Source organism: Pyxicephalus adspersus, chromosome 1, assembly GCF_032062135.1.
Source record: "Pyxicephalus adspersus chromosome 1, UCB_Pads_2.0, whole genome shotgun sequence".
NCBI classification, from domain to species: Eukaryota; Metazoa; Chordata; class Amphibia; order Anura; family Pyxicephalidae; genus Pyxicephalus; species Pyxicephalus adspersus.
In genome coordinates, this window is record NC_092858.1 from 100,241,474 (window position 1) to 100,265,100 (window position 23,627).

Sequence of the window (23,627 nt, forward strand, 5' to 3'; positions counted from 1 at the left end):
GTTCAGTGGTTTTATTGTATTAAATATCTAATCCAGTCTTTCTTAACCTTTTTTACTTCAAAGGAACCTTTAAAATAATTTTTAGGTCTCAGAGAACCCCTGCTAAAACCAATTCATTTGGGAACAGCAGGAAAAATGCTCTTCTATGGTCTGTGGGATGAATGGCCATGAGAGGTCAACCAATAGTAGAGAATGCATCTCAGAGAATCACTGGATGTGCACATTCTAAAGCCTGTGTTGTAACTTCCTCTCTAACTTTCTCCTGTAAAACTTATCAAATAAAGACATCTAAGTCCTGGTAGGGAGAATTCTAGGCCTCAAATACACAGCATTCCAGCTTCCTGCCCCCCTGCCAATTAGTTAAGGTGGAGTCATTGGTCAATTGCTCAGATTGCCCTTAAAACTGGCCCTGAATGCACTGTTTTACGGGAGACTTTATTGTAAGAGGCAACAAGAAATGTGCAGTATGGTGTGTTTGGGGATAATTCTTTTTCCATCAAAATTGGGGATTCTCGGAATTACCAACAAACAGGACTGGTGTAGATTGAAATACTTAACAGGTAGGCTAAGCCCCTTGTATGCATTTCAAAGTTAATTTTTACATTTTTGATGGAAGTTCTGTGTGGACAGTGCCAATTTGTGCGCTTACAAATGTTGACGGTATTAGATGGGTTGGGTATGAGATGGGATACTGCACCAAGAATATTATAAATCATGATGACCTAATTATGGATCACTAAAACTATGTAGCTATAGAGTGAAGTATTGCAGCAAAGACATAGAAGCTATTTATTCTAGACGGTCAATTTTTCCATCTCGACCCTCTTCCCTCCCCCCAATTAATCTCCTCTTTTTCTACTTGCTTCAAACCAATGGCAAATAAAGGCTGAGAATGAAAAGTGCAAATGAACAGACTCACTGGACTGAAAAATGAGAGAAGTGAAAGCTGCACAGACAAGAGCCTCAGACATAAGGAACTGTAGAGAGATTCAAAATTAGGAGAGAAAATACAGACAGGGTGTGGACAGGCAGACTACCAGAAACAATATAAAACATTGAATGTGTGAAAATATAAAAAATATAAAAATTAATACTACGAACATCATGGCAAGCTATGGATTATTCTGAGACATATAAAGATAAACAAAGATTTAAAGAGACATCAATAAATCAAAAAAATCAATAAATGAAGGTATTTACTAAAAAAAAAAAAAAAAAAATTATTTTTAAATGTAACTAGTGTAAATACCCAAATTTGTCTTGCTACTAGCCTCCTATAATCCCCAGTGTATCAGCACCAATGAAAATCTTTCACATGTACATGTGCTGGGAAAAAACAAGTAGTAGAGGGATCACTTTATTTGTTAGCATCTGTTCCTTCACTGTCCAATCCCAGGCTGTGGAAGGGAGGTGACCGGGCTATGTAATTTAAAACAGAACTATAACCGTGTGACTCACCTGTGCATATTCCAGCGCAGGGCGCTGCCGTCTCCCTTCTCTCGGTCCTCTTCCAGACAATCTTTGGCAGTCTTGATTGGCTGTGCTGGGATGATGTAACGCTCATGCTACTGGGATTGCTGGGTTTTCATGACAACCAAAGATGACGCTGCACATGCCCAGCTTAGCTTTGACATCCAGGAACCTGGGGCATTCAGGCAGGGCAAGATGCATTATTGCAGAAGGGACATCACCCATACTATGTTCATAGGAAGTCTGCACCCATGTACACATCACCTGGCTGAGCAATCTCTAGTGAGCAATTTGTTCAGTTTTGTTTTTGGCTTTTCATATTGGGTCTTGGATACCAGCAAACAATCTGATCTTATTTGCAACCCATATGTACCTGACTCAGCCTGTTACATTTCCTATATTAAAAAATAGATACAAAATACAGTAGGGAGAGTGGTACTTTTAAAGTGGCCATAATAGGTGAGCAGATTAAGAAGATGAACAGATAAACGTCCAATAGATTCCTTAAGAAATAAAAAAAAAATACATGCTTTAAGGTGAACAGACCCTTTACGTTTGCTCCACTTCAGTTAATCTCTGCCCCAACTTGATGTAACTCTGCCCTGGAATTGGCCTCCATTTTTTTTACAATTTCCTATTCATTCATCAGGTGAAAGCCTTGACAAAAAAAATGGCATGAGGGTTCTGGAGCTAGCACTGGGCTCTAGGTTTGAATTCTAGCTAGGACACTACCTGCATAGAGTTTGTATGTTCTCCCTGTGTTTCAGTGGATTTCCTCCAAAAAACATATCAGTTCCTCAAAAAAATTGGCCTTGGACTGTGTTAGAGACATTGGATTGTGAACATCTCTAAAGCACAGTTAGTGACACAATTGACAACACCTGACTATGACTCTGTACAGTGCTGAATAATAAGTCGGCACTATAAAAATATCACATATTAATACTTTCCAAAGTCCCATAATAATACTTGCCAAAATATGATCCATTTTCTTATAGTTGTAAACATTTTTTTTAATAAATATGAGTGTTGGAAATTTCTCAGGTCTAGTTCTAATTTCCTCTACGTATTTCTTGGATTCAGTTCCAGTTTTTAGGAAAATAGCTTTATGGGTCTTTTAACAATGAATTGCAAATGTCATGAAGCCTATTGTGTATAGACTATTCACAAACATTAATTCAGCTGCTCCACACTGCAAGAACAGGCAATTCCCAGCAAACCAGAGTGTCCCAATAGGAGCTCATTATCCATATGTGGCCCTGTCCTATGTTAGTCCTCAATTCACAAGCAACCCTAGGATTACTGGCAAAGCTTTCATGGAAATTGCAGGGATTTCAGTTACTTAAAGTCATCCTTTAGGTTCCCTGGGTGCGTCATGAGAAGGATAAGGAATTTGAGAAGGGACAAGGGTTAAAGGTCACCAGTAGACTGGGAATGTCTGTATTATGTAGCATGAGAATCCCTTTCACATCTGAGTTAAGCAGTGCTTCCCATTTACATGAGGCTCTTTAAAAATGCAGCCCCACAAAATGAATTTTTAATAAGACTCCTTCCTTGAAGGGGGCACCAGGCAGCACTTGGAATTAATGGAAGCCACTTATTACCATTATTCAGTGAAGTATATTCATTATGTCTATTTTGAGATCATCATCCAAAATAGTGAGTTGGTTTAAATGAGCAGCATTTCCATGATGTTAATTCCACAAAGTATGATTGAAATGGTCACTATTAGGGTGAAGATCATCTTACTAAGATGGATCTAACTACAGTTCTTTAAAACACTCTTGCCAAATTGGCCTGCTGTTATAACAAGCTATGATCAATTTGTGTCTTAATCCTTGGGTTTTACATTTATCAAACAGTACTCACATCAAACCAACAGATGTCACAAAAAAATGACTATACAAAACAACTCACAATTCTAATGGCTTTGGGTGCTTTGTATGTTTTATTATGGTAATACATGGTGTGAAATTGATGAATATAATGCCATATAAAAGTGATATAATATTTTTTAAGTGACTTTATAATTTTACATGAATACATTCTGGCACAGAGCAACAGTATCATTGCTCTGCTCAGCTTCTTATCATTGAAAAGCAGTCATCAAGGGACTTGGGCTAGGCTGATATGCTATCTGCAGGCAGGAATGAATGTTACCCAGACCTAGAAACCAGATTGCAACATTGTAATAGCTTACAACACCCTTTCTCAACCTTTTTAACATAAGGGGACCCATAAATTTCAGATCCTAAAAAAAACCTACTATATTACTAGATCTACAGCATACAGTAAATCAGTGTGCTAGTCTGTGGGAAGAATGTCTCTTCCATTGCTGACCAGTGAGAAGAATGTTACCCTTACAGATTGCTCATTGCTCAGAGAACTCCTAGCAACCACTGGAGGAATCTTGGTTGAGAAACCTGGTTTACAAGGTGAGGGATTGCAGCAAGGGGAAGACCTGTGTTAGAAATAAACAAAGCCAAAAAATGCACATGTACCAGGATTTAACATGATTCTGTCATTCTTGAGCCAGTATTTCAGTCTAGAAAGTTGGTGCTGACCTTAATGCATTAATGCTGACATAATGCCTGAACAAAGATGGTGTTGTCCATCTGATGAGATGAAAAAAGAATAAATTGCTATGGAAAGGAGTAGTATGATCTCATGGGAAACTAATAGGCATCTGTAAATGTTCAACTTGTACAGTACTTAAATGCTGCTGAGAAATCTTAGATGCATTAATTATGTACTAAAACATTTTTTTTACAGATTTATAAGTTTAACCGACTATTGACAAAGTATTATAGGTCTTCAAAACAAAAGCTGGGTGCATGGTTGGTCTCTCCCTCTCTCCTATACTTGCTGTGCCATAAAAATGAATAAAAAACATAAAACTACCTTTAGGGCTCTATTTATAAAACAGGGAATTAGACATTCTCTTGTGGGAATCCTCCAGGTCTATCTGTTTCAATTGCATTAACTGATTCCCACCAGGGAATGTTTGAGCAAATGTCAGATTCCCTGTTTAATAAATAGAGCCCTAAAGGTAGTGCAGAACCTAATAAGTAAAAACAATATCTCAAAGAACACTATACATTACATTAGCTTTATACTTTTAAATATTGCCATTGGATTCCAAAGTGCTACTAGCAGTCTACATACCATATCTGAGTCATGTCTTTAGCCTATGATTAGATGATGTAGTTAATGATTAGATAAATAGGTAACCAATCAATAGTGATCAATGTCAATCTGGTTTTGATTGATTACCAAGATTACCACCATGAACATTATGATTCTAACATCCAACATTTGGTATTACCAGAGACAATTGTATTCAACTAGCAGTGCTCCCAAGACAACATTGGTCAATTAGAGCCTGTCATTTACTAAGGACACAGCTTTGCCAGTTGTTATAGTAAATATCTGTGAATGCTTCCATTGGATTGCGGGTTTTTAGGGAGTGCGTCCTGCTGTTTACTACCAATGGGAACAGTCCTGATGTAATAGTAAACAGCAAATTCTCTGAATAAATACACCGATAAAAGAATTTCCTGTTTTTTTTTTTTATAGTTGAATGTGTTTATTAAATCTTATGTCTAAATGTTGAATAGTGTATGGCCAGCATTAAGCACATCCATGTGACTACGGTGCGGTGATTGTGAAGCAGTGAGGACACTTTGGTTTGATATTTCATCTCCATTACGAAGGCTGTGGGCTGTAATGTCCAGTGCAGCTGCTGTTAGATGTATTTACCATATGGGCACCACATGGTACATACATTACACATGAACTGCATTTGTCGGCTATATGTGAGCCTTGTGTTTCTATATATAATGTGGTTGGATATGGTTGTTTAGTGACCACCTTATAAATGGCAAAGACAGATTCATTCTCCTTTGTGATGACCAAGTGTGTCACTCTACATTAATGTATTTAGTAATAAAAGACAGGTTGTGTTTCAGAATCTTAAAAACTAAGCAAAATAAAATATAAATGTATGCAAAATGTTAAGAATCAAGCATCATTTATGGAGACTGGTAACAGGTATTCTGAGGTAACCCTATTTTTCAGGTTTGTAGTGCAACTTCATAAATTCATTGACCTCCCACCAATTGCCATGGATGAATCTCCAACTAAATTGTATTTTCCCACAGACTTGCTGTGAAAGGTATTATTGTATTGCTCTTCACTGGGGAGAGTAATTCCCCACTTAGTCCTGGCTACCATTGTCACTAAGACAGAACCCCAACATTTTGGAGTTTTCATGAGCAAGAAGTAAGTGAAAATCTTCTAGTGGGGAATATTGTGCTAACAATACCTAAGATGGAAATTCTCTTTACTTTATGAGGATTTATGTTTACTTCCTATTGTACCTCCAAGACTGGAAAAGAAAAACTCCCTGACAGGACATAGACAGTATAATATTCTTTTTAACGCTTAGGCCTTGTCTCCAGCAGCTTTGAGAAGGCTTCGGGCTGCAAAGTGAGGAAAACACAACATGCCCTTAGCTGTGCTTTGATTCAGCTTTAGAACATCATAGGGCAACACAGGAAGACTGGAAACTTAAGCAAGGTAAGGCTAAAGCAACTGTGAAAACTTCCCAAATGCTTTCAATGAAAAGCTATGGGATTTGTTTCAGAGGCTTTTAAAGCATCCATTTGAAGCTGGTGTTTAAAGCCATTGGAGACTAGGCCTTACCTACTCTATACAAGACTATACTACTCTATATAAATTTAAGTATAATTTTTGTATATATATATATATATATATATATATATATATATATAAATACCATCATTTAGGTTAATAATACAGGCTATATAATATATATTATCTAGTAGATTTGATACATTGCTATTTTGGAGAAATTGCAAACTACAATACAGGAATGTAAGTTTAATAAATACAGTAAAAAGAAAAATAACATGCAGTAACCCAGAATTCCCATTTCAGCATTTTGACACGGAAATAGGGTAAACTGTTCTCACAGCATCAAATAAAGGCCTCCTGTGTCATTGTTTGTACCTGTCTGTCATTTGCAACCCCTATGTAATGTACAGCTCAAGGTAATATGTTGGCGCTATATAAATACTGTTTATTATTATTATTTTTATTATTATTATTAATAATAATAATAATAATAATAATAATAATAAAGTCTGTGATCTATCCTGTTAAAACTACTATGATTAGGGCAGTCCAAAACCAACTAGTGATATGTACAGTGCATTAACCTCTAACAACCAATAATATATATCGGGTTTCAGCAATTGTAGTTAATGTGTGGAGATTAGGCCATTTAACAGCCTGGTTGGTTGCTAGTGATTGTGTTTTATGTAATATCATCATTGAAGGTAAACGGTAATATTTACAATATCTTACTATTATTGTCTATTATTGTCTACTATTATTCAGTCTCTGAAGGATTTACATTATATTTAAAGTATACAGTATATTTAAAGCTTGTTTTGTCAGTGCAACCTGCTTAATATTTTCTTCTTCTCAGAGCAAGCCTAAAGGTGCCCATAGAAAGCCCAGTCCTGCCTCTGTTGTGACAACATGGATGTTTCTGATGTCTGTTTTTATTACAAGGTTTGTGGGCAAATGTCTGTGCAATGTTGCCAACCATCACAGCATGAATGCAGGATATTCCTGGTGCAATCAATGATCTAATGTCAACCTATGGGTGATTCCTGGGTAACATACAGAATGTCTGTCAATGGGCATCCTAACAGTCTGTCCATCTAACAGGAAACAACTGACACTCCACATGGCTAACTGATCTTGTCTCAGCATTCATTTAAAAGGATTTTAAGGTCTGTACTGTTTGAAATACAAAAAGCCACTACTGGGAGAGTCTATTATTTTGCAAATAGACTACCGCATTAAAAATCAGGAGCATGTAAGCATCTGAAAGGTAACTCTGGAATTTTTTGTTTTTAATAACTCAAAATGAGTACTAATTGAAAATATTCTTTCTGGTTTGTTTTCTACAAATAAGTAAAAACAACTATGGATGTTACTAATAATGACAATAAAGTTTCTGCATATCTTACACACAACATCTGATACACTAGATTCCAGTGCCAAGAGGTCATCTATAGTATTTGTTGGTATAGGGCTCCTGGCACAATGTCCTAGCCTGAGGTCCCCTCACTTCAACCCTAACTTTTATCCTCCCTATGACACTAACCCTTATACTAACCCTCATACTGATTTCCCCTAATGACAACTTTTTTTAAAAAAATACTCAGCTCCCTATACTGGGATCCATTGGAACTAGGCTAACCCTTTCATACCCAAAAATACTGCTGTCAGCCTCCTATCAATTCAAGTTATATCTGTTATTGGAAACATGTTGAGTCCTATTTTTTCCAAATAATGGTCTACTGTAAAGTATAAAGCATGTGATATTTGCTCTACTTTGGCTACTTATGTGTTCTCACTGATCTATTGTATATTAGGGACACAGAGTATAAAATTCAAGATAATAAAAGATAAGGTCTTTATAAATATTTCACCACATCTATATTATCTCTTACACATTATTCTTTTTTGAAACAATGAAAGTTTCATTTGATGATTCTTATGACCAGATATGTTTACTGACTGCTATGTAATCCATCATGGAAGACTGTCATGTGACACCAGCCATACCTCTATTCTCCAGATAGGTGTGATGAGCTGTCCAAATAACATGCACTTATAGCCTTGACATGCCTGCCATTCAAATACATTCATTCATTTGGTTAAATGTTCTATTCCTGCTGAATGTCATGTATACAGTATATCCAAAATATTACTTTATTTATACTTATTTACTGTACAGCTCTGTGTAATAGGTTGGAGCTGTATAAATAAAAGATAATTATTAATAATAACAATAATAATCATAAAATTCTGCAACGCATCAGTGCTTACAAAAAAAAAATTCTACTTTTTTTATATAGTTTAAAAAAACAGACCCACCAACCAAGCTTTAAGGGTATATTACAAACTATAGCTCATTATCCAGACAAGGCAAGTCATTATTACTAATATATATGTATATGAAACCAAAAATAATAAATTGACAGTTATAGCATAATACTGGCCTCTTCAGTGTTGACATTTCATTGTGTTCATAAACTAATCCTTTCATGCTAGTATCAAAAGAAAGTGTGCAGACACAATAAAAAGATTAGATAGATAGATAGATAGATAGATAGATAGATAGATAGATAGATTAGATAGATTAGATAGATAGATAGATTATATATAGCATATAAGAACTACATGCATTATAAACAATGTATACAAAACTGGTAGCAATTATTGGTGAAATTCCCTATTGACTGCACAATTCATTTTTACATTTCATAAGGCAAAATATATACAAGGCTTTTTATATACAATATTAACTGCTTAAAGAGCTTGCAATCTAACCATTCATTGAATGGACATAATAGGATGGAATGAATCATTTGCACAGCCTCATCGATGTATATATAGTAATGATGTGTTAATCCTGTTACTGTTTCTCAGAATCCAATCATACCGGTTATTGTTTTAACTCACCAGCTGCAGGCAGCAGATCCCAACCAAGGTACATCTCCCAGTGCATTTGCCCATAGTGGATGGATTTTTATCCTACAATAGCAGGCTTTGGTGTAGACAATCCTGATATGATAGGGAAATCCTTGCAAATGTCAGCTCCTTAGCCTAGGGTATTCTGCATTTTCCTTGGCATGAAAAGGCCTGATGGGTTACAGGACCATGTTTAGAAATGCCACCCTACAAATCTACATGGTATATGGGAGAGGAGGAGCATTCAACCTTATGTCCTCTTTGTGTTGGTCTATTGTGTGTTTTGTGTATGAGAGGGGGGAGGATAGGAGTGGCAGGCAGAGAGGACAAGCCACACACACCCACCCACCCTATAAGGATTCACCCAGCCTTCCTCTTCTGTAGTAAGTATTGGGAACATGCTATTCACTCCTTCCTGGCCAGACCCTGGGTGTGGAGAGAGGAGGAGGTAAATGAGAGAGGGGGCTCACACTCACTACTTGCCACCCCCTTTTTTATATACACCAGAGAATGAACACCAGATGCAAAATCTCTTTTGTTACATTGCAGGAGAAAATTGGATATATTCTGTGTGCCAAATGCAGCATTGGAAAAGCTGGTCCATCTTCACCTCTCACACATCATTACTCAGCATCCAAAATAAATATCAGCATCGCATTTCTTTTTCAGTTATCTGTGTATCCATGTGATGAATCAGAGAAATGCTTTGTTTTGTAGTATACAAAGCCATCAGTAACCCCCCTTCCCCAAGCCGCCTTTCACATGTAATTCACCATGGTTTGTGAAATTCATTATTCCCTTCTTCCCTGACACTATCACAAAGAATAGCTGTTTACTGGCCCCTTTCACCTCTGACCAGATCTGTGGTCCTTCCACAACTTAACCAAGTTAGCCTTCTGTCCTGACATTTTCATTAGGTACTTGTCCACTATTCTTTCCAGTACATAGGTGAAATTACCCCTCTGTCTACCTAGAAAGGACTGATAATATAAACTGATCCTTTATAAAAAATGCCTCATGTATCTATATATCTACATCTATATCTATATCTAAATCACCCCAAAAAACACACGCAGTACAACTGGAACACGAATTCTATGATATTAAATGAATGAATTTCATAGCTGAACTCCACACACATATACAACATTTTGCCATGAAAACACTGATTGTATTTCACAAAGAACTAGCATAGGTACCCAAATCTGTTGTTATATATGCTTTATTCTGTACAGCAGTACCCAGAGTCAAAACTCCACTGCTTTACACAGTCACAGGATGGAGACATCTACCTACAACCTTCCTCTGGTACATTTTTCCCCCACTGGGGCATATTTGTCCCTGCTGCTATCAGAATACTTTTTTTACAATCTCTTGCATATTTGATATAAAATTTATATATATGCAGATTCACTACTTTATATGTAAACAGTATGAGGAAGTGGCACAACCTAGGAGTTGCCAGCGCCCATGGCTTGAGGGAGAGATGCTAAGGGCATGAGAGAAAATATTAATGGTCACCAACCTTGCTATGCTGTATGCTGAGGTTCTCTGGATCACAAGACTAAGCTACACACCATTACAAATCCTTTGACAGGCAAGGCAGTGTATGTACATGTAAACTGCATACTTAGCTACCTGCCTGGAACATAATTTAGCAGTTTTAGAAATACTGAAGGTAACTGATTTTCTGCCTGCTGTGCACATTAAATGGCTCACATATGTTGTTAACCTTGCCAACCATAAGGTTGGTTTAGATGAAATTTTCTTTGGTCAGCCAAGTATAAATGGATAAATGGAGCATAGATATTTTTTATTTAATATTAGATTGTCCAGTCTATTTATGCCATATAACAAGCTTATCCTATAATAAGCAGTTTTAGCTTCAGAGGTAAACACTGAACTGCAACATGGTACAAGTGCCTCGAAAATATTAATTGTTCTACAAGTGATTTGATGACAGATCTGATCAGAGCTATGGTCACCTTTCCACATTTAAATGCAGGTCTAATTATCCAATATTTATTATTTTCAATCCAAAGATTGGCATCCCAGGGAGTGCATACATGGATATATAGTACATACTATTTATGAAATCTTCTTTTGAAGCCCAACTCAAATTATTTTTTGTTTAGATGGAGCAAACAACATGTTCTGAATGAGTTTCACCCTTAAATTAGCCCTACGACTAAGCTCATGTAAAAGTGAAACGCGTCAGAGCAGGGATTAATGTAGATTAATGTAGTTTGAGCTGTGGATAGTAAATTTAAAAACACCCGAAAGTTTTTTCAAGGGGTTCTCACATGGTGAAAAGGTTGAGAAAGGATGCTTCAGAAAATATTTTCCTGGCACACCATGTGGATGCAAGCCAATTAAACTTCCTAGCTAAATTAGAAACAACTATTTCAGAGTGATATTATAGGTACAGCTTTATATACTTTTGTCAGCGAATTCTAATTACAGTTATGATTCCTTTTCCAAACTGCTGGCTTAGTGTTCAGTTTTGCTTTATTTGTTATTAGCAGTAAACTTAGTATGTTTCTGAACTGTTACCTGTCTGACTTTTCTGTTGCTGAATTAGTATGCAGTGTAATAACTGTTCAAATTCTTTATTAAAATTCAGCTGAAATATTACGTAGCAATTAGTCTTCACTTCCTTGCTCTGATAACTCCTCTTCCTCATCTGTGTCTCTGTGGTGACAGTCTTTTGCCCTTGTCTACCATTTTGATAGGATCCCAGAGTTCCAGGGCGCCTCCAGTCAATAACAAAGGGGAAGATGTGGCACAGGCAACAGCAAAAAAAAAAAAAAAAAAAAAAAAAAAGTGTGGTTGTAGGTGGGGCCCAATTTTAGACAAAATGAAAGTAGGTGATGGCCATTATAGTGTCCCCTATTGCACGTTTCTTGCCTGCCTCCCTCCCCCTTTAGGTGCTTCCTGTTCTAGTTCCCTCTGTTAGTGTCCCAGTGTTGTGTGCCCTGGTATAGTGCCCTCACCTAGTGTCCCCCGAAAGTGAGAGTATTTATCTGTCCTCCTTTTCTGGGAAAAATTTGGCACCCCAGGCATTGGAGAGAATGGACAGTTCACTAGGCCAGTCCAGTTTATTGGACTTTTTCTAAATTTCAGTTGTATATAAATAGATGTGGCCCAACTGAATGTTCCTCACGTCTCCTCCTCTAAAACTGACCTTTTGCATGGTTTTAAATAAGTACTGGAATTCCTCATATGGCCATGGTATGATGCCTCTATTACAAATATATGTCATCAATGCAATTCCAGATTTGGAACACAAAAACCTAGACAATCCTAATATGTTGCATAGATTCATTGCAGATTTCTACCTTTTGAAGAAATTAGTGGTTGTTTCACCATGTCCTTTACATATAAATTCTGAACTTACCAAGGTCAGCCGTCATTATATCCTGCTGAGTAAATCTTAATTGAAAGCATAATGCAGATATTAGCCCACACTTGGGTCAGTGCTTACCATGGACCTAATCAAAAATTTTTTAATACATACAAATAATATATAATAAAAAATATTAATGGTTAAATTAGGTGGGCTTTTTTCAACATATGTAGCAATGTTTATGTCCCATGAAGAGCAAAAGTTAACAATAAACAGTTTTTTCTCATAGGTAATACAAGCCAATTCTAGCCTGAAGTGCATATTGGATGCTTGATTTAATTGTTGGTCATCCCTGTAAACTGATATCGGTGCAAAAGTCATTGTCAATACTTTGCCTAGTCAGTCAATTACAAAAAATGACAAATATCCAGTACATACTGTGACCAAAATATCTTAATTCAAGGTAACTTTACCATGGCGGTATGATAGCACTGTCAAAAACACAAGCAAGTACTTCATAGGAACACAATACCTGAATCCAAGGTAACTTCATTATTTGCTATGCCCTTGTAATAGCACTGACAAAAAAAAAAGGCAATAAAATATTTTGTGTTTTAGTTTTAACATGTTAAGGACTGAACTAAAAATTACATTATTCACTGACTTATGATGAAAATTGTTGTCAAATGCAGCATCCCATAAGGTATGCATAACATTGCCCAGGGGGTATTACCGTTTACTTTGTGCCGAGATTAACTACTAACCAGATGAAGACAATTTTGGATCTATTGAAAAACCATGAAGTGTTACAAAGCCTCATGTATATGACAAGCAGGAAGTTTGCCCATTCCTTGAAGAGGAAGAGATCTATGAATGTGCTTCTCACTGGCTATGGCTGTTGTGTTGGTACTGGCCTACATTTAATGTCAATACTATGGTTTATGTGTAGTAATGGCATAATAATAATACCTGCCTGCGAGTACTCTGCATGTGCCAGTCATGTGTGCCATTTTGGGTCATCCAAAGAGTCTATACTATTTTCAGAAAGGACCAGTGCAGGCAGTTTCCTCTAACTTCTCTATTTACAGATGCAGTAAATGTGCACAGGAAGTCTCATGTTACTAATATCTTATTTGTGAAGCCTACAACTCATTTAATCTACTGAGGATAGCAACAAAAAGTTATTAGTAACAGGAGAATTTAACCCCCTGTACAACTGACTCTGAAGCTTCTTGCCTCCTAGCACACCAACTGCACATTTTTGCCAACACTTCTAGTACTGCAATGATTTGGCAGCCAGCACACTTACCACTGAATTACTGACTCAGATTACCCCTGCCATCCAGAAACCTCGATACTACAACTTTCTCCAGTCACCCCCAGAGTACCCCCCAATTGCAGCTGGTAGAGGACCGTCTATCCTCTAGGTACTCTAGACATGCTGTTTCCAGGGAAAAGGAGGAAAGAGTCATGGAGCCATCATGTAAAAGTCAAGCATCCAATTGAATGTAATCTTTATTTCTTCTACTTTCCAGGTAAGAATATTGTTCAAAATACAGCACTGCTATTTGTCACTAATATTATATATTAACCTAACTTTACTTCTTTTGTAAAAGAGTATTTGTATTGTATAAAACTAAGGGATGTATCTATTGCAGAATAAAAACCCTAGAGAACATTTAGCTTGCATAGCTGAAAATGTAAAAACAGCTGGATAAACACAGAATACTTTCACACATTCCATGCTCTGTAATAGGGCACAAAACATATTTACAATACATTTGGGGAATTATTAGCTCAGGTCCAAAAAAATCAGAAAGTAATTAGCATTTTGCTAAAAAATAATCACTCTGAATCATTAGAAAATGTCATACCTTTCAGAATCTTTTAAGTTTGCAAAATAAGGAACAGTTGGATGGGGCAAGATCTGTTGAGTAGGGTGGATGGGCTGTGAACTCAACCCCAAATTCTTAAAAGTTCTAAGTGCCTTGTGAGCAGATGTATTTTCCTACAAAATTAGAACACCTTTCAGCGGCTTCCTTCAAAATTCTTCAACGCTTTCTCCAAGTTGCATAATAAGTTAGAGTAGCACTATAAATAAATCATTTGACCGTTCCAAGGATTTCATCAAAAGGCCCTTCTTATACCAAAAAACTGTGGCCATACACCCTTCCTGCTTACCTTTGGGTGCTACATTTCTTCTGTAATTTAATTTAATCTGTACAGAAACTTCAATACAAGGGGCCTGATTCATTGCAGCTTTCCAAGACTAGGGAAGAAAATCTTTCATGGGAGAACCTGTGCGATCCAACAAAACCTGGAATTTTCTAAAATTCGTTTGCTATTAGTTAGCAAATGTTTTCAATCAATTACAGGTTTGTTTGGTCACACAGGTTCTCCCCATGATAATCGTTATTCTCCAGTCCTGGAGAACATTAAAAAATCTGATCTGTTTTGTCTCCAAAGCATAGAAGTGTAACCATGTTTACCAACAGTGACAAGTTGTTCCAAAAAATATCACTAGATGGCTCAAAATGCTGCAAAAAAATTTGGAGATTCGGAGGTATCCACCAACATTTCAAAAACCTCTTGGCTGACAATAAATTAGGTTGTGAACATGTTGAAAAATCTCAAATTTCAAGAGTTGACAAAGTTGAAGACATTCCAGATCTTTCAGGATCTTTGGTAAAAAAAATCGTCACATCTTTTCTTTATAACTGAGTATGATAGGCACCTGCCACTCTGCATTTGCATTTTACACTCAGATTTTTCTTGGGTGTTTTTTCTGATCTAGAATTCTAGAAAAAAAAGAAGCTATCTGACAGCTGTTTGTATGTAAAACTGACCCAAAAGTATTGATTTATTGATCCCTTTTAGGTGTTTGCTTCAGTTAATCATACTTCTTCTTCCTTCAGTACTAGCGAGTTCCTGACCTGGAATATGCAGGTGCCTATTAGATGTCCTGCCGCTTCACTGGCTGCCTGCCGCCTGCAAATAAGCTATAATGCAAGTAAAAGAATGACAGCTCCAAGCATACACTGTCAGAATAGCAACTGATTATTTTTTTTTTTTAATCCTTTAAAGTTCTTCATCATGTCCCTTAAGGCAGTGATCTTTGGTTAAGAACTACATTTATTGCGTCCTGTTAATTCACTAATGGTCCAAATTATAAACGTCCTGTCCCTGCTCCTTTATAATGATTACAATGTCTGAGCCAAACACTTTCCATGTTAGATTTACAATGTACAATTAGAGAACTAGGAAAAGCTAGACAGCTAAAACCTCAAGACAGTTTATGGCAGTGTACAATTTGTCAGTTCAAAGTTACAGTAGGGATTTTTTCTTTGTTTCACCCCAACTTGAACCACAGGTTTTCCAGCATGGCAGCCCTCTAACTCTCACTCATAATAGGGAACCAAAGACTTCATTTCACTAAGGGTATGTTTTTCCCACCAACAACACTTCTCATATGCATTTTGCACACTGAGTATTGCCCTCAGGTAAAACTTTGTGTTTTAATACATGAACGCGTATGACCAAGACATCACTCACCAGGAGAATTTATTAAAGCCTCCTGCCAGAATGAAGCACATATTTTATGCAACTACATTTTGTTTGGAAAATATTTTTTTCTCAGACCCTGTATCAGTCTCAAAATGCCATTCACATATTTAGAAACCTCTTTTTAAAGCCTGCAGAAAATATGATGCACTGCTGAAGAGCTGATAGTAAACCATTTTCTGGGCAGTGCATCACAGATACAAGTGAAGTGATATGCCAATTATCAATAGTAAAATTCTATAACATACACACAATGTCAGTTTCTAAAACTGTATTAAAAGTTTTTCATACAAAATAAAATTAACAAAAAAAAAAAAAAAAAAAAAATTAGGTACATGGGTCAGCTTTAAAAAGTGAACAGTACAGCAAATAAACACATATAACTAAGAATTATTTCTTGATCATCAGATTTCTCCCATATATAGTCTTTTATCATTGGAAGCGGACAGAACTGTAAAGGAAAAAAAAAAAGTCAACTCTACAACATCCATACATCCATAAATTTAACTGGTCTGAATAAAAAAAAACATAGGTAACCATACTATAACATAACGCTTTACTCAAACCTAATGAGTTATTTTTATTGGTAATAACTGACAAAGCAACCTTGGCATCATCTGGTAATTGTCATGGGAGAGAACAAAGGGTATCTTGGCTCAAACAATAAGCCACTGTCTTCTAACACAGGCACCATGACTGAATTCATGGACAAAAATGGCATGCCAGGACTAAGCTACATAACAGTCTTGTGATTGACAGATTTCAGAGAACAGAGCCAATCCAGGGTAGGGACACAGACACCACACCGTTTAAGGATAGGAACATTTTTCTTTTTTAATGCTAAAGCTGAAAACTCGAATAACATTTGTACTTCTTGCGTGCTGTGCAAATGATAAGACATCATTTCAAAAATCCAGGGCTAAAATTTAGAACAAACTAAAGAGAAAAATTCTGGTTTTCCAAACACAAATATTCATTTTTTTTATGGTCATATGGGAAAGAAGATAAATATTTATGCAGTAACCCTTCATGTTACAAAGCATAAACAAGAAAATGCTAAAGTGTGTTTATAGCTAAAAAAAGGTATTACTTAACTTGCAAAGAAACAGCTAAAACTAATTTAGAAATGTAATTTTAAGCCTACCTTAGTAAAACAAATTTGAGGATCTTTTTAACAAAGTGAATTTGACCTTTACTGCAGGTGTGTCTTCCATGTGAATGTGTTTTAAAAGATTGTGATAGATCTGCCACAGGAGAAGGTTTGGTAAAAGTCCCTTCTAGTTTGTCATTATTTTATTCATTTAATCAAGTGGCAGTGATCATGACTGTACAGAACAATGTGAATCCTCCCAGCCCTTTATACCTTCTCATTTATTGGTTGCTGAATTTTTAACACATAGATGATAATGCAGAAAGAGCCAAACAAGGATTTGAGTGGTATAGAAGCACCCTATTACACTTTCTACAAAGAGCTTGCTTCAAGTATGTATTACATCACTCTCAGATGGTAGTGTTGCCCTTGCTTTCACCTTCCCTGCTTTGCATGCAAAGTCAATTTAGAGGACTATATTTTTCAGCAGCCCTTGCTCTGTAGAAGGACAATCCTATTTTTACTGTGCTGCAGTGTTTGTATAGAAAAGTATACATGCATATGAATGTGCTTCTGGTACAATTCACATATGCAGAAATGCATATGGGCTGTATATTCATCAGCTACCATTTGTGATTTGTAGGAAACAGAGAGAATAGACATAAAAAAAAAAAAAAAAATCTACAAAATGCTGTGAAAAAGGTCAAGTATTATTAAGACAGTTTTAGTACAAGGTATGGCAAAGGCCATCATAAAAACAATAAAATGCCACTTCACAAAATTTGCTCATTACAACACCTGCCATAATTTAGTTACCAACACCTGACAGTTGGCAACAAAAAAAAAAAATTAAAATAATTAGCCTCTGAAAACTTACCAATTGACTCTTCGGGGTGAAAGACAACTTCATTGACAGAGCCTGCATGGCCAGGAAGCTTATACAGAATTCTGCGCGATGTGGTGTCCCAAACATACACAAACCTGGATAAAAACAAGGAAAAGAGGTGATGTATTGTTTGATTGGTGCCAAGCTACAATAATGGCTGTGTGAATAGTTACTAAAAACAAAGAACTCCCTTTACCTGTCTGCTGATCCAGCTGCTATTTTGCTGCCATCTGAAGACCAGGAACAACGCAACAAATTCTGAAAAACAGCACAGTCTGTCATGCTTTATTGTTACTTAATCAAATAACAAATGATTAATGCAATCAAAGTCACTAACCTTTTCAAAATTGTGTACATTTCCTTGGAAAATTTTGACACATCTTTCCTTTGGGGCAAACGGTCGAACATCCCATACACGTACTAAAAAAAACAAAGAAGATGATTCACTTCCAAGCTGCACTAGATATTCTTCCTCTTTTATCCACAGATGTCCTGTGTGCCCTTCCTCCTGTGCTTTATCAAGTAGTAAAGGAGTACAAATAGCCTCTCTGGTTCTTCTCTTTGACTACAAACATTTTGTAGAAGAGGCTATTGTACAGCAGAGCAAAGGACAACTATGCAGGGCTGACCTAATTTCTTTCAACTTGTACTTGCAGGGTTTTCAAAAGGGATAAACATTGAGAAATGTATTGCATTTTCTTTAATGCTCTCCCTACATACACTTCAAATAAAGAAATGTTTCACAACTTAAGCATTTGAAATGTCCCATTTGCCTACTTTTACAAAAATTGATTTTGGCTTTGCTGTTTGGATCAATAAAATTATTTTTACAGCTAGACATAACAAAAAGAAATCTGCCAATATCAAAACATTAGCTTGTTTTTTAGTGGAAAAACTAAAAATACTCCTTCCAGCTTAAACCTTAAGACCTCTGGCACAGGCGATCCAGAATGAATGGGAGCGCAAAGCCTCCCGGGATACCTACGTCACGCATCCCGGGAAGCTCTAGGATGCTCCTTCTGTGTATGCCCGAGCAGCTCGGGCATGTGCAGAAGGAGCCTTCCCCTGAAAATGGAAAAAAATTGCCGATCTCATGCATGCGGGTAACGTAGGAAGAAGAACCCGGAAGAAAAGGCGAAGATGGCGGCGCCTGGCGCGAAGACTGATGCCGGGACTAGATGGAAGACACCAGACTGATTGACTGCGCTGCAGGATTGAAGGTAAGTGGATTTTTTTTTGTTTTGGGCATTTCTCAGTTTATTATCCTCTAAGGTTTTCGCCAAAGATTTCAAAGACAACTTTGCATTTTATTATCCAATAAGCACCCAAACCCCACACACCTCCATATATTACGCAAAGTTTGTAGTACCTGTATTATCCATTGCATTTGACAGCAAGTAAGAACCTTCAGAACTAAGACTAAGGCCTGTCACAGAATCACCGTGACCTCTCATTGTGTACATCAGCTTGTTTTGTCTTAGGTCCCAAACCTATAGAAAAACAACAAAGTGAAAAATTAGGTTTGTTTTTATTTGACAGAGGGTAAGGTTGTTTATTAAGGTTGGATTTATAGCCCTGGTCTAAAAGGAGACAATGTTTAAAAATTTGCCCCAGGTCGGTATGGCACAATTCTAAAATTTAATTGAAAATATTGGCAGGTACAGTAATAAAAATACACAAGATTAAGGCCTCAGAGAAGTAAAGTATAATTCCCAATAAGTAGCATTTAAAGCTAAATTCTAGTCAGCACATTTCATGTATTCTTAAAGCCCTTTCTGCACCCTGTGAAGTGCCCTCTAGAGGGAGGTCCTATAAGAGAATCATACAACTGGAGTTCCTTTAAGACAGATCTCAGGAGAGACTAAACCATCCATGAATCAAGAGGATACCCAGAACATTAAAAGACAACTATCCAAACGCAGCAGTTAAAATACAGGGTGGGGTAAGGGAGGGAAAAGTGTCCAGAGCGGGAAAGGTCGAGGAAACAAATGATTAAGCATACGAAAAAAAATATAAAAAATTTTGAATAAAACCAGAAGTGGTCAGATTTTTTTAAGGAAATTGGTAATCCAGGGTGTCTAGATATTCTAGATTTTGTGCATAGCATTACACAGTCCTGTACATTCAGAATGGCTGAAAGCTTTTAATTAAATACAAAGATACTTTGCATTTGGCCTGAGTGACAGTGGATTTTGATAACCAATTTAAGCAGCTGTGACTATCAATGTTAACAGTTTGCTTAAGGTTGGCAGTATAAAAAGTTTACAGGTATTTATCCCACCTTCTAACTAGTTCTTCCCAATTTGAATGGCCTCAGAAAAGGTTTCAGACACAAAGTTCTTGGCTCTCTTGTGAAGTTGGCCAGCCAAGTGCTATAAATTATTGAACAAACACTACGTACGTGATGAATGCTTTGCTGGAGAATGTCATCTTTGTTTAAGTAACTGATACAGAAAATGTAAAAATGGTCCTTACCTTAATGTCATTATCTATGCCCCCTGAGATGATCTGGTCACTGGTGTCATTGAAGGTAACAGCTAAAACTTGATATGTATTTTGGAAAGTCTGCACTGCTGCCTTTTTCCTAAAGTCCCAGAGCTGTGACAGAAAAGATGAATAATGACAAATAGAAGGAATATGAGAATGATTCATATTTGATTGGGGTTTTATCCATTGCAAACACAGCCATGTTATTCTTTACATCACAATCATCTAGACCTTATGTTGACCACTTTTATGGTTCCCTTAGACTATCACCTGCTCTACTTCACTACAGAATAGCTTTGTTCTGCTTTAACTAAACTGAGCTAATGAAGAAATTTGTTCCAATTGTATTTGTTAAAGGAAAATTTGTGCCTAATGGATATGAGGGGTGTCTTTCAAACCCTTTTATTTGAAAATGGGAGCTGTCCAGCTGTCATGTCTGCCTGAGACATTTGCTTGAAACAATTATAAAAAAAGAATCAAAACTTTCGACTTCACTGCAACTTTCTCATTTACATGCTTGTTATAGGAAAGCAACCAATATTATTGAAACAGGAGAAAACCAGATGATATTTTTTAGGGGGTAGGCAATAGAAACCCCAGTGTTTCTCCCATTACAGTGCCCTCTAGATTTCCCCAAAAGGTAAACAGTTCATAATTAAATGCAAGGTTTCTAATCCTTTTCACAATAGACTATGGAAACCACCAATGCTAATTCTTCAGTAAAAATGACCCTGTTTTAGTCTACCATCTAAAATGCTTTACTCAAAGCTACACCAAGTCAAAAGAATAAAATCTTCAGCTCTATCAATAACAGTTTTTGTATGTCGATGTACTCACTTTTACTGTCCCATCATCACTGCCTGTACAGATGAGCTGTGGACCTCTCCTGGCAGGGTAACAAGAATTTACAAAAGATGTGTGTCCTTTTAGTCGTTTCACTCTTTCTCCAGTTTCACAGTCCCAAATTGCCACTGTTTTGTCAGTTGACGCAGAAAACAGCAAGCTGTACAAAGAAGCACAATTTTATTTACTAAACAAAAAGAGAAAAATGCCATTACTTTGGCTATTTATTCGTACATTGCAAGGAGAAAGCCTTTCTACCCCTACTTTTCAACATCCTAAAAAGCTGTTACGTACACTCAACAATATTAATGAATAGAACAGCTTAAGAGAATTGCTGAATTGCAGTCTTTGAGGCTGTCCTGTTTCTCTCTCCTTAACATTGTGCCAACTTATTGACCCCTAAAATGCAAGCCTGTTCTATGTGAAAGACTGAGCACGTTATAAAAAGAATATACATGACAATCCTTAAGTCACCGTGTCATGTCTTTAAAGTCACCAGTGGCACCTACCAAATTCCTGCCTTAGAGACATCTAATGCAGCACGTCTTTTGAATAAAAAAATATAATTCCCTCGTTGGAATCGCTTACTACCATTGAAACACATTGAGCAGGAAGATTCCCATGAGGGAATGCCTAATTCCCCGTTTTATAACTAGAGCCTTTAATGTCTCTTGCAACAAAGTGGCTGCCATACTCGCCATTCTAGTGACCCATGTCTACTACTTACAATCTGTTCAAGTGCTTCTGCCTTCATATTTATTACTTCTAGGATGACATAATCCCTAGGTAATAGTCTGCTAGTTAGTACTGCCCCTCCCTCTCCCAGGTAGTGCTAAGGGGAATTGCAAGAGTTTGACACCAAGTCAAACTAGGATAAAAAAAAAAAAAAAGTTTACGTAGGAAATATAAATATTAAAAAAATATATATATAGAACTATTCTTTTTGATCTTGAAAATCTACCTGGAGGTTACAAACAAACTAAACAGGCAAATCATGAGCTTCCAGGCAACATCTTTTAAAATCCACAGATTCACAATTTACTGGACTACAGTAAGTTTAATGGGTTCACAAAGACAGGACTAACTCCTGTAGTACCTCTTCTACCTCCCAGGACCCTACTATTCTTTATACTGCCATTTCAAACTAACAAGTATACATCAAACATGGTGCATAATGGTCGGAATCTAATAATGCTTTAGAGAAGGCTAAAGAATGAAGCACAGAAAATAGACCCATTGTAAAGAATCTGGTGTATTTACTTCACAAATTTTAGTACTTCCTATTGTTCATGTGTAACTATAACCAGTTTTTACCATTTTTTTTCCTATGATGTGGATTGTGAAGAAGGATCTCCTACCAGCGTGTTACTTTTTGGTCTCCTACCAGTACTGTTTACCAATATCTCCTCCACATACACATTGTAGTAGCAGAAGTTGAGTTTAAGCAAAGTAAGCACTGCTTTTCTAACATTTTAAATACAATATCAGTGTTCTTCCCAGCCACTTTTAGCCAGGCGCACAACTTGGCTGTTTTCATGTGGTTATTGACAAGTAGGTTCACAATACAGGGCCCACCACTTAACTACCGCTTCTTCCCACCCAGCTTTAAAAATTTCTAGGGAAAATACTTCAGCCTGGTATGTTAATGGAAACTATCTTCATTAGCAATGTTACTTTGGTTGTCCAGAACAAATGCTAAAGTAATTGTAAAGGCAAAAACAAACTGACAAAGTCTTTACAATGGATACCTCCAAGTAGGACATGGAGTGGTGAGAATATAGATGCCTTACCTTCCGTCTGTATTGTAATGCAATTCCATCACAGCCCCACTATGACCCTTTAGAGTTGCATAATTATCACACTCCCCATACACGTTCCACAGAACTGCAATAGAAAGAAACATTTTTATAAATCTTTAAAAGGTGGTACAAGACAACAGCCATTCAATTAGCTTCAAAAAATATATATTTTTGCCTTTGATTCTAGAAACAGGTCAATAGAAGGAGGACACCATTAATAGGGGCCAAACTAAAATAGATCTGACACAATACATTACCTTTTGTAAGAGCTGCTGTGCTCATGCTTTTATTTTTTTACTTTGATTTTTTATATGGTATTTTGATTTTTAAGGATTAATACAAAATCAAATTTTACATTGTTTTACACTTGTTTTTTTAATTGGCACAATTATCACTAAAGCCAACTATGTGCCATTTTAACATCCATGAAGATGGTTTACTCAGCTAATACCCTGTTTCCCCGATGATAAGACACCGTCTTATTTTTTTTTGAAGGCCAAAATATGCTCTAGGGCTTATTTTCAGGGGGATGCCTTATTTACCCATGAAGAAGACTACAGTACACAGTTATTG

At 36.6% G+C, this 23,627-nt stretch overlaps 2 protein-coding genes across 3 annotated transcripts in view; both read right to left on the reverse strand.

Annotated features, from left to right (window-relative positions):
- The window catches only part of NKAIN1 (sodium/potassium transporting ATPase interacting 1), a 27,066-nt gene extending 17,421 nt beyond the window's left edge, over positions 1-9,645 (reverse strand). The window contains exon 1 of the mRNA XM_072420718.1: positions 9,034-9,645. Coding sequence (XP_072276819.1) covers positions 9,034-9,087 — 54 coding nt within the window. The 5' untranslated portion in view covers positions 9,088-9,645. The remainder of the gene's footprint in view (positions 1-9,033) is intronic.
- Positions 9,646-13,867: 4,222 nt separating this feature from the next.
- Positions 13,868-23,627, reverse strand: part of SNRNP40 (small nuclear ribonucleoprotein U5 subunit 40) — a 13,156-nt gene continuing 3,396 nt past the window's right edge. For both annotated transcript variants that reach the window (XM_072420728.1, XM_072420736.1), the window contains exons 3-10: positions 23,046-23,139; positions 21,250-21,415; positions 20,401-20,523; positions 19,295-19,415; positions 18,263-18,345; positions 18,122-18,183; positions 17,917-18,020; positions 13,868-16,400 (exon numbers count right to left, since the gene is read on the reverse strand). In XM_072420728.1, coding sequence (XP_072276829.1) covers positions 16,354-16,400; positions 17,917-18,020; positions 18,122-18,183; positions 18,263-18,345; positions 19,295-19,415; positions 20,401-20,523; positions 21,250-21,415; positions 23,046-23,139 — 800 coding nt within the window. In that variant the 3' untranslated portion in view covers positions 13,868-16,353. The remainder of the gene's footprint in view (positions 16,401-17,916; positions 18,021-18,121; positions 18,184-18,262; positions 18,346-19,294; positions 19,416-20,400; positions 20,524-21,249; positions 21,416-23,045; positions 23,140-23,627) is intronic.